This window comes from Carcharodon carcharias, chromosome 14, assembly GCF_017639515.1.
Source record: "Carcharodon carcharias isolate sCarCar2 chromosome 14, sCarCar2.pri, whole genome shotgun sequence".
Taxonomy (NCBI): Eukaryota; Metazoa; Chordata; class Chondrichthyes; order Lamniformes; family Lamnidae; genus Carcharodon; species Carcharodon carcharias.
The window spans coordinates 113,913,077-113,925,463 of NC_054480.1; the positions used below are offsets into that span (position 1 = coordinate 113,913,077).

At 38.6% G+C, this 12,387-nt stretch overlaps 1 protein-coding gene across 8 annotated transcripts in view; it reads left to right on the top strand.

Moving 5' to 3' along the window:
• The window catches only part of LOC121287459 (zinc finger RNA-binding protein-like), a 62,956-nt gene that overhangs the window by 15,910 nt on the left and 34,659 nt on the right, over window positions 1-12,387 (top strand). For 3 of the 8 annotated variants that reach the window (XM_041205357.1, XM_041205361.1, XM_041205359.1), the window contains 3 exons: window positions 3,257-3,512; window positions 7,920-7,997; window positions 9,214-9,337. In XM_041205357.1, coding sequence (XP_041061291.1) covers window positions 3,257-3,512; window positions 7,920-7,997; window positions 9,214-9,337 — 458 coding nt within the window. Of the gene's footprint in view, window positions 1-281; window positions 401-2,270; window positions 2,373-3,223; window positions 3,513-7,919; window positions 7,998-9,213; window positions 9,338-12,387 lie in introns of those variants that run through there. The other 5 variants (XM_041205363.1, XM_041205364.1, XM_041205358.1 and 2 more) reach the window with 5 other exon arrangements.

A 12,387-nucleotide genomic window follows, 5' to 3' on the forward strand; every position in this document is an offset into this window, starting at 1 on the left:
CCTATTTGTGTTCTGTAGGAAGATGAATAAGTCCTTTTGCAGTTCTATGTTGACTTTTTTTTGTGGACTGTTTCGACTGTTTCTCGGGTTCAGTGGGACAGGAAGAAAAAAATCAAAAATGAAATACTGCAGCTGATAGAAATCCGAAATAAAAACAGAAAATGCTGTAAGTACTCAGCAGGCCTGGCAGCTTTTGTTGGAGAGAAATAGTTAGCATTTCAGGCCTATGATGAATGGTCATTGACTTGAAACATTAACTCTATTTCTCTTTGACAGATGCCACCAGACTTGCTGAGTATTTCCAGCAATGTTTTTATTTAGGGAGAAAAAGCCCCTGGGATACAGTCAGATACTGCGTTGTAATCCACGTCATCAGAAAATAATTGTAAAGTTTAGACCTGTGAGTATACATTCTTTTTAAAGTAAAATATAGGGAAATAATAAGTTTAAGGAAAGGGTAAAGGAAATGTTTAACTGTGCAGATGATTATCCAAGCAACACCAATAATTATAAACGCTCTCGATGGCCCTGAAAAAATATTTTTATCTTTGGAATGTCAAATTTCTCCGTGATAAAATAATTCTGCATAAATAAGTTTATCTTTATTTTAGCTTCTATCGTAATCTAATCATAATGTAAATTTTCAGATAGCAAAATAAACAATGAAACATACCAAGTACTTTTAAATTCCTAGTTTACCGTGTGAATACTTCAGTGTGATAGCCTGCTTAGCTGCTTGCTGACATCACTGCATGCCAAGGGATCCCACTGACGTGACGCCAGATTTAAAGTGCCATCGAAAAAGGAAAAGTGCGTGCCACAGAGATGGCTAGATTATTGTGGGCACCATCGCTTTACTGTCCTTGGCAAAATCCAACCCACTGTGCCCAATTATACTTCCAAGTCTTTTGTAAGACTGATATTCAACTTTGTTTTTGACGGACGAGGAGGGAATTTGAACATCTCCTTTGTTTATGACCTTGATGTGGTCCCATCATGAAACATCCAGCAGTCTGAAACTGACCTAAAATCTGACCACTCAACAGCTGTAGCTCAGTGATAGCACCTTCGCCTCTGCGTCAGAATGTTCTGCTTCAAGTCCCACTTGACTTGAGAACACAATCAAGTTTGACACTCTAGTGCAGTACCGAGGGAGTGCTGCATAGTCTGAGGTGTGTCTTTTGGATGAAACATTAAACCAAGGCCTGGTCTGCAACCCCGGATACCTAAAAGATCTTGTCACTGTCTTGAAGAAGAGCAGGGAATTCTATTTTGTCTCTTGAGCAATAGTTATCTCTCAATCAACAATATCAATGAAGAAACAGATTATTGGGTCATTATCACATTGCTGTTTGTTGGAACTTGTTACACTTAGATTGGCTGCAGCATTTCACGCATAACAACAGCTTCGAAGGTAGTGAAAGAACTTGCATTTATAAAGAAACTTTCTTTGCATAACGTCATAAAAAGCTAAAGCTGCTCAAGTATACTATGCAGTTTTTAGCTGTCTTATTGAAGCCTGTCAGGCCATCAATTTGGGTCATTTTCAAACAAGTCTTGGTAGGAAGAGGCTTTGATCTCACACCAAGCCATCTGTTGACCTTTATTAATGAATGTAGTGATGATAAATTTGTGGAGTTTGATTTCTGTTAACAAAAGTAATCACCTGGAACACACTGCCTTTAAGGTGGTGAATGCATGTTCACCGGTAACTTTTGCAAGAGAATTGAATAGATATTTAAAACAGACAAGATTTCCGGGGCAATGGGAAGAGAGAATAGTTAATTTGAAAATTTGACAGGCAAGGTGGGCTGAATGTCCTCCTGTACTGTATGATTCTATGAAAATACAGATGGAATGTGCAAAAGTACTGCCCACCTGACCATTTGCTGATTTACAGAATGTTAGTGTGAACTTTTTATGAATGGTTCATTTGTCACCCTGTGAACAAATTCATACTATTCACACAGAAAATCTGGGCCTTTTGCTATTCAAATTGAATTTAATTTGTTATTCGAGTGTAACAAGTGTCACTGATGTGAAATGTACCCATGGACTGCAGTGGTTCAAGAAGGCAGCTCACCACCACCACCTCAAGGGCAACTGGGGATGGGAAATAAATGCTGGCCCAGCCAGCAAAGCCCACTTCCCGTGAGTGAATAAAAAAATGTCGCCATCAGCGAAGAGAGAAGAATTAATGTTCCGATTATGAGCCTGTTCACTCCATGTGCTGACTGATCTGTGCTTCCAGTTTTTTTTTCCATTTTTAGAATCATAGAATGATACAGCACAGAAGGAGGCCACTCAGCCCATTGTGCCTAGTCAGGCTCAAAAAGATCAATCCTATTGTCCTACAGATTTTTCCCCTTCAGGTATTTATCCTGTTCTCCTTGGATGGTACTATTAAATCACCTTATCAAGCAATGTATTCCTAATCATCATAACTCACATTTGTACATTTTTTAGAATTCTCACCTCAGTAGAGTTCTTTTGTCAATTCCCTTCAATCTTTGTACTCTGGTTTCTGACCCTTCTGCCACTGAAAGCTGTTGCTCCTTATGTACTCTACCAAAGCCCTGCATGATTTTGAACACCACCTAAAAGGTTACAGGGAGATTTAATACTTGTTGAGTGTTTGAAAGAGAAATTTGCATTCATGGGCACACTCTGTTTCCATAAAGTGTTTCACATCTAACTAATTAGTTATGAAATCTAGCCATTCAGCAAACAGGACAACCAATTTGTGCACCGCAAATTCTTACAAATAATAATTGAGAGAAATGGCCTGATTGGGACACCCAGATAACTTCCTATTTTTCTTCAAATAGTGCATTGGAATCCAACTGAAAAGGCGGGTTAAATCTACTTAATGCCTTATCCATTGGACAAAACTTTGTATATGGTAGCACTTCACTGGCACTGCACTATTCCATAGGTATATTCCATGTACCTCAGGCTATACCCACCAGTAAAACAACAGTGCAAAGAATTGTTCTTTCCAAACTTTCAGAACCACAAAACTTGGGCAGGCAATTGAGCAAGTAAGAACTAAGGCTCAGTGTGCTAGATTATCAGAACTTGTGCACCACGTTGTCTGCAGGTTTCAGTTTGGGCAATCTTGCCCTAAAGGCAATATTGCTAAGTTGTGTTCTAAAGAAAGTTCTTTGTCGTTTATTTCGTGGGCAATAATCTATCTTTCTGTTACCAAATGTTTCCCATTTAGATTAATTGGCTTATGGTGATTTGTTCTCTTCAGTGCACAGCCCGCCACTGGCATTGCATACTCACATCCATCCACGCCAGCCAGTTATACCGTACAGCAAGCTCCACCAACGGCCCATGCAGTCACTGCAGCATATGCTCCTGTGCCTGCCACGCAAACAGTGAGACCAGTGACCTCAGCAGCATATGGAAGCTATCCAACCGTGCATTCTGTGACAGACTATAACTATGGACAGAGGCAACCAGAAACTGCGCCACAGCAAACACCGGCTACAACACAAAACTACCAGGTAACCTATATAGCATTTCCTGCTCCAGAGTAATGACAGCAGTTTTACTTGTGGGGCCCCATGAGGGAGTCCTTTGTATAGGAGGTGGGTACGTAAGTTATATTCTGTTTAATGCTCTGTAATGGGAAATGCTCATTTGTTTCACCTGTGCCCCAGTGAAGTCTGGTTTTAATTTGACCATTTCAAAGAATTTGATGAATTTGAAATAATGCTGTTGCTTTTTGATGTCCACTAAAATAGCTACAGACATATCTGTGCTGCATAAATAAATGCTAATGATGAATTGGTAAATAAAATAATGGAGCCTGAGTACAAATTAAAAATGAATGTCTCGTTTTTTGATTTCGGTCATATAGTTCTGATGATTATAGGTGTTGGTGGTTACTTGCCTTTGGGGAAGGTGGTTATTCACAATGTTACAGCACTTGTGGAAAATTCTCCAGAGGTTGTGTTTTCACTTAAAGGCATCATCTTTAAAATTAGAGCTAGGTCAGTTGGCATTTAAATCCAAAAGCAATGTGTCTCGCAAAGGGTACTGGAAATCTGGACTTGCCTCTCCAAAAGGCTGTGGATACTGGGTCAGTAGGAAATTTCAAAACTGAGGTCAGTAAATATTAGTTATGTAAGGGTATCATGGAGGTAAAGCAGCAGAATGGAGTTGAGGTACAGATTGCTGATGATCACGGGTGAATGACCTACCCCTGTTCCTAGAACTTATCTGTCCAGTCATCTCAGTGTAATGACTTTGCAAGCCTTGTTTTTGGATTGTTTCCTCTGAGTAATTGTCTTTGAAGCATTGCATGCCTCAAACTGCTTAATGAATTAAAATCTTCAATATTCAGATTTTATGTTGCCCTTTCCATTTGTCAAAAAGTGGCATATATGCATTGGTCTTACAATGTATGTTTGTGTGGGGAGTTCTGCACTTGGTGGCAAACTGTCTTCAAATTGGTTCATTTTAGTATTTGTTGTAATGACCAATTTGGAAATGTATTTTTTTGAAAAATTGCCTCCTAATGTAGATGGTAATTGTTTAATTTGTATAGTTTCTGATTCTACATTGGGCAACACCAGAAATCAAACTTGTATGATAGCTACAGTGACCAATTTGGAAAATGCAAATAAAAAATATTGGTACCTGTAAATGGTTGCTACTTTTCAGAAGGTTATTAAAATAGCCTTTTCTTAATTTCACAGTATAACTGTAAATCAAAGTAATGCTCTAATTAGATCTGGCGTAGGTTTTTCTTCAACTTTATTAAAGTTATAATGAAATTAAGCTGGTTTCAAAATTCCAGCAAAAATACATTTTTGATCTGGAACACTGCACCTTATTGACGAGCAGGACAAACGGATTGGGGAGTCCTTAGCAGTAGTTGCGTCCATGGAGTTGAAACCTGTGGAAGTGCATCTGCTGATTTTAATTCTGAAAGCGAAATATAATTTCCCCAAATAACTTAAGGCTGGCAATTGGGTAACAAATGTAACGGGCAAAGTGTTTTGCATAAATGATGCACTACCCATTTTCATTTGATTTTGACATGGTGGGTCAATGGCAGCACTGCTTATTGTAAAACTGAAATTATTTCTTCCCAAAAGTGTCTCAATGCTAGAACGCTATGTCCTTAGATTATGTGCTTCCCTTTTCTTTTGTTTTGGAAGGCAGTCTGCTCAGTTTCACTTTCTCAAACAGGTAAGTAGTACTTTGTATTAAACTTTCTTTTTACAGGTTTCAAAATGTCTATGCTTTTGTTTAATGCTGAATGTGCTTGGGTGCAATTAAGGGGAAAAGTCAAACATTGGCAGTGCAAAAATGTTGAATTTAATGCAGAAATATTGAATGTAACAAGGTTGAATGAGTCTGAATTTTTTTTTGTGTTGTTTAATTTAGGACTCATGGGGTGATGCAGGAATTGCGGGAACTATTTGCCCAATAATGAATGCTATGGAGTTAATCCAAACTTGCTTAAAATTGTTGTGTGGCACCAGATTAAACTTGCCAAGCTTAACTAAAACTACGCACATCAAGCTAACTGTTTTATTCAGTATGCATCATCTTTCTGTATATTATTTTTAATTAGGAAAAATAGTGGCAATTATGTGAAGTGCAACCCTCACTTTTCATATTTCATTTCATGGTGAAATTGCAGCTTATACCGTCAAAAACTGAATAGTTATCCTGATTCATATACTTGATTTGAAATTCAGTTAGCATCTTAATACAGTTATAGATGCTTTTCAGAAACTCTCAAGTAAAAATCTACTGGGAAAAGCATCATGCTGAAGTGCAGAAATGACTACAGACTTGGATCGACCAAACCTCAAACTTTCCAATCATTGTAATCTGGTGTACGTTTTAATAGGTGGAGATTGTGGGCTGGGGCCAATTTGAGAACACAACTAATGCAGAAGGGCCTCTGCCTTTTAAAATGAAGATAATTCTGACTATCCACACCCACTTCCTGTCCTTTTGGGGAAGCTGATTGTAGACGCTGGGGTATTTGATCTGCTGAACACTTTTCAGGTTAGACTTGGAAATACTGGTGGATGTAAATTTTTTGGAATCAATTGGGAAAGGCTATGAGAAAGCTACCCAGGTGTGCATTTTAAAAAGGCAGCAGCTCTCATTCCACTCTGTTCTGCAGTCACTTGTATCAAATTCAACATCAACCAACAATTCCATGTAGTGTTAATGTTTGCTCCAGTTTTCTTGATGAAGGTTTCTGTCTTTCTTTCCTCCCCATCCCCTTTTTTCCACAACAAAAAATGGTGATCTATGCCTGAGTACAGTTCCACAGATGGCAGCAGTCCTCTGTTACCTCATGCAAGCAACCATTCTTGTGTGTACCTGAACGATGAGTGTTGGGCTTTTTAGTCAGTAAGGGGGAGGCAAGGATCAGACTCTGTGCAGCACCACGTGATGCATTGACCTATTGGGGAGCTCAGGGTGAGTGTTTGTTTATGTCTGAGGTGCATACAAATACCTTTCTGAGGGGATGGGGTTGAAGAGGGGCCTGGTATTTACTACAAATTTTGTTTGTAAGAGCTAAGTTGTACAGGTTTTTAGTTGTGGCATTAATTTTTATAAGCAAACTATTATTAAAGTCTCTGTCCTTCGAGACTGTACTTTCCAGTATTGATGGCGAACTTCACAAAATCACATTTTTGTCCTGTGCATCTAGTTTACTTGGATCACAGTTGAATCTATCATCTGTCTATAAACTGTTTCTAAAATTGTTCAACATTCTGGTTTCTTGGGAGTTCAGAGTCTTAAGTGCAATATTTTAATGCAGTATCGGTCTGCTTCATAACAGCAGTTGACATTCTCACTGCCACAAGGTTGTTACAGGAAAAAGGAAACCTGTCACAATAATGCATTATAAGGTTCTCTTCTAAGGTTGGGTTCGGACGTTTTGGGAAATTCTTGATGTTGCCACTGGTTCCCTAACCTCTGAAGAGTTCCATTGCCAGCACTAGTATATCTCACCATGATGAACTGAAAAATTAGAAATGTTATTTGAAGTAAATCTAATCTTAATGAGATATTTTAGTATGGATTTAGTATGAAATGTTCCATATGTACATCAGAGCAGCCAACTTGGAAGGGAAGGGTTCCTAAATGCTATTGCCCCTGAAAGTATGCATACACACAGTCTGATTCAATATCCCAGCTTGAAAAAGTATATTACAATCATTTTAATTCAGTGATCACCCATCTAATTGGTAAACTGAAACTGTGCAGGATGTTTGTTGTATAAAGGAAGTGGAGAAATAAAACTTATTTTTCATGTTTTTAATTTAATCTATTTAATTTGAATGTCACAGTAGTACTGCAGGGCCATGAGGTATGGTTTAAGGTAACTTTTGATAAGTTAGTTTGAGTTATGTTGTGTCATCTGTCAATATATTGTCTTTCATATCTGCATATTACATGGGTTATCAAACTCTGGTTGGGGTGTGTAAACTTTTATGTACAGAAAAGCCTTTAAACCTTGATGTATGAAGTTTGGAAGCTCTAGCTAAATTAATATTTAAATGGGTTTTGTTCAAAAAAAAATAGTGCAAGTTGTTGATTTGCAATCTGCTCAAACTCACTGCACCATATTAAATCAGATGTTAGATTGTTGCTGTGTAAACTACAAACACAGATAAATTAACCTGAGCAAGTATTGATTTTGTCTAATTACACTATCTTAATTTGCCAGTGTTCGATTCTATGGATACAAAGCTTTTATATAAGTGGAGCCACAGTAGAACTTCTTTTATAGCACCAACTTTTTAAAAAAAAACTCCTTTCCACATCGAGTTTTACTAAACTACATGTGTGTGTTGATATCTTTATATATTTATATATATATATATTGGCATTGATCTTGCCATAATGAATCACAAAGTTTCTTTCTGCAGCAGTACTACGCACAAGGAGGAAATTCGGACAAGACAGAGTGGGGTTGGATGACAGACTTGATCTATGGTTCATCTAAGGTGCTTGTGGAGAAAGCTTAATTAACTTTGTATGTAAGGTAGATAGCCGCTAAACTGTCAGCTCAGAACATCGCGTATCTCCTTTTAATAGTTGTAAAAATTTAAAAGCATTAGTATAAAGATTGTAGCAAATAACGTTTAAGAATTACAAGAATTATTCATTTGCAAAAGTATTTTTACTTTTTTAATAATGGAGTATATGTTTATAAAGTGGATAAAGGTACACAGCTGGCCTCTGCAGTCTGTGGTTTTATAATACCAGTAGTGACCCTGACCATCTAAGTAATCAGCAATAAAGCTGAGAGTTGCCTGTGCTGGTCCAGGTCATGAGTGGTATCAAAGTTATGCCTGGCAAGTGTGCATCTTGTACTTGTCTGATTTTTTTTTTTAAATAACTTTCAGGTGCTATTTTTGTGGCCATAGACATGTTTAGTATTTTTATATTTCACATGAACCTATTTCACCAGCTAGTCAGTGTTTTCACTTACATATTCCGTGTAATGGAATCAATACGCTATAAGAAACATCTCACACAACCCAAAACCCTTATGTTGTGTGATGTCCTTAATTCAGGATCTTGCATAGCTCTTCGCAGTTGCCATCAATAACAGATCTGCAACCATCATTATTTCATCCGTCTATGATTAAGCTCAAAATCTTCTCTATTGGTCAAGTTTGGAAAGGCAAGATCTTTAATTTTACTAGGTGGTTCCCCACTACAGTTAAGTAGAAGTTACAAGATTTTCAAACATGCCATTACACTTCAGCAATGATACTGTGTCATGTTGGTTTGGTTCATAAGTGGTATAAAAATCCTAAACTGCAAAAATCAGATATGTGGCCTGTTCACACTGTTGTTTTACTTTAAGTCAAAAGAATTAAGGGGATATGGAATTCCCCCTCCCCATCCCCTGATTATACCACAGCTCCACAGGTTAGAGTTGTGCTATAACTTGTTGTCAATCCTACTGAGAGAGCCATCGCATAGCCCTGCAATCAGTGGGTAACTGATTGCATACATATGCATGTGTCGGACACTTATCGAGCATACCGGACGTATTGAGATTAGTGCCGAGTGTTAATGGTATTCTCAAGAAGGCAACAGTTCCTGATGACTAGTGGGATACTTCTTTTTGGTGGCGGGTAGTTTTATGTGTAATATTCCAGCTGTTTTTTTTTTGCAGTCATTCATGTATTTTCCTTGTCTGTAATGTAGGACAGTTACAGTTATGCACGTTCCACAGCAACAGCACCGAGTTATGATAAACAGTACTATCAGCAACCTGTCTCAGCTGCTGCTCAACCTCAGCACACAGCCACAGATTCCTACTACCAGACAAGTGAGTGAAGTGTTTTCTGAATTTATGTTTATACTGAAGGTTGATTAATAGGACAGAACTTGGCTCCCTGTTGGCTTAGCTAGCTAAATCAGGGAGTAGCTGAGCCACGCAGCTTGGAAAGATCCCATGTTCAGTCCTGGCTGATGCTGAGTTAGTTGATCTCAGCAGGATGGTGATATAGGGTCTCAAATGACTTCATTGCTCCCAGACTAGAAAGGAAACCAAGATTCCTGCTTCTGATCACTATACAGTGATTCCTGATGAAAACTGTTCAGTGTAACCTTAGGATGAGCACAAGATTGGTATTGGGCACAATCAGAGCCTGCAACAATCACTTTCTCGGTGCAGCATGAAGAATGACCTCTTAAAGAAGATACTGGGTACTGTGGAGCCTTACCCCAACAAAAGCTGTGTCTTTAGGGAGAGAAGCCAAAATAAATCAATGATTTTGTTGGGTCTTAATTTTTCTGAATTTTGTGTGTTGTGAGAAGTCAACGCAAATGTTTAACCTGCTAATGATTGTACCAGTGTGCATGACAGGTAAACAAATTAATATGTACAAAACTATACTTACTAAATTTTCTATTTTACAATATGCTGTAATCTCTGAATTTACATTTGACTTTTTTTAAAAGGTCAGGAGTTGCTATGATAATTGCAGCTGTTGGATTTCCTGTCCAACACAATTCAAATATCGTGCTCAAAGAACTGTCATATTTTTAAAAATTATGAAGAAATGATAAACGTTGTGGAAGCACAAAACACACTCAGAATAAAAGTAATAGCAAATAATAGTGATTAGATTTTGTAGCCTTTAAGGGGGGGGCGCATATATATTTAGTAGATGGGATAATATCCCTATCCTTTGAAGCAGCATCTCTTATGACTTAAATAAGCAACATTCCGGAAGGTTTATGTAATGCTTCAGAGTTGAAATTTGTTGAAGGTACAAAACATTCGAGGAGCCTTGGCCCCTGCAGTTGTCCAACAGTTAAAAGATTCTTGCAAGCTGTGTGGATGAGAGTGGGGACTGCAGGGAGGATGAGCAAACTGAACACGGCACCTTGGTACAGGGAGCTACTTAAGTGGGGGGAGGAAATAGGAGCTTAGTAGTGGTAGGGGACAGTATAATTAGGAGGATAGATACGGTTCTCTGCAGCTGTGAGTGTGAGTTCCGAAGGCTGTGTTGCCTGCCCAGTGCCAGGGTTAAGGACATCTCAGGGCTGGGAAGGAACTTGGAGTGGGAGGGGAGGGATCCGGTTGTCGTCGTCCATGTTGGTACCAATGACATTGATAGGACTAGTGAGGAGGGTCTGCTGAAACAATTTGAATGGTTAGGGGCTAAATTAAAAAGCAGAACCTCCAAGGTAATAATCTCAGGATTGCTACCTGAGCCATGGGCAAACTGGCACAGGGTAAATAAAGTCAAGGAGTTAAATGTATGGCTCAGATTGGTGTGGGAGGAATGGGTTTCAGTTCATAGGGTACTGGCACCAGAACTGGAGTAGAAGGGAGCTGTTCTGGTGGGAGAGGCTTCACTTGAACTGTGCTGGAGATAATGAGGACATGTAAAAAAGGCATTACATTAATCATAGGTGACCTTAATCTTCATGTAGATTGGGAAAATCAAATTGGCAGAGGTAGACACGAGTAAGAATTCGTAGTGTATTTGGGACAGATTCTTCGAACAATGCGTTGTGAATCCAACCAAGGATCAGGCTATTTTGGATCTGGTAATGTGTGATGAGGCAGGTTCAATAAATGATCGTAGAATTAAAGATCCCTAGGAAACAGTGACCAGAACATGGTAGAATTTAGCATTCAGTTTGAGAGTGAGAAACTTGGGTCGTAAACAACTGTGCTAAACTTAAATAAAGGTAATTACAATGGAATGACAGCAGAGTTGGCTGGAGTGGACTGGGAAAGCAGTTTAGCAGAAAAGATGGTTGATGAACAACGGCAGGCGTTTAAGAAAATAGTTCATGACTTGTCAACAAAGCTATATCCTGGTGAGGAAGAAGGAGTCAAGGAAGGGGATAAACCAACCATGGTTAACCAAGGAAGCTAAGGACAGTATCAAATTGAGAGAAAAAACATAAAATGTGGTAAGCCAGAGGCTTGGGAAAGTTTTAAAAACCAACAAAAAAAAGACCAAAAATAAATAAAGAGGGAGAAAATAAACTTTGAGGGTTATCTAGCAAGTAATATAAAAACGGAAAGTAAGAACTTTAGATATATAAAAAGGAAGAGAGGGGCCAAAGTGAACATAGGCCCCCGAGAGAATGAGGCTGGGGAAATAATGGGGAACAAGAAAATGGCAGAGGAGTTGAATAAATATTTTGCTTCAGCTTTCATGGTAGAAGGTACTAACAGCATTCCAAAAATACCAAATAATCAAGGGGCGAAAGGGGAGAAGAAATAAATACAATAACTATCACTGGAGAAAATGTACTAGGGAAACTAATGGAGCTAAAGGCTGATAAGTCCCCTGGACCTGATGGGTTGCATCCTAGGCTTTTAAAGGAAGTAGCTATAGAGGTGGTAGATGCACTGGTAGTAATCTTCCAAGAATCCTTAGATTCTGAAAAAGTTCCAGAGGATTGGAGAACAGCCAATATAACACCCTTATTCAAAAGGGAGGGAGACAAGAAAACGGGTAACTACAGGCCAGTTGGCTTAACATCTGTAATTGAGAAAATGGTGGAGCCTATTATAAAGGATTTAATAGCAGAGCACTTAGAAATACATAATATAATCAAGCAGAGCCAGCATGGCTTCATGAAGGAGAAATCGTGCCCAACAAAGTTAGAGTTCTTTGAAGAGGTAACAAACAGGAAAGATAAAGGGGAACCAGTAGATGTAATATATTTGGATTTCCAAAAGACGTTTGATAAGGTACCACACATAAGGCTACTTAAGATAAGAGCCCATGGTGTTGGGGGTAATATATTAGAATGGATAGAGGATTGGCTAACTCATAGAAGACAGGGAGCTTGGATAAGGGGGTATTTTCAGGATGGCAACGTGTGGAGTGCCACAAGGATCAATGT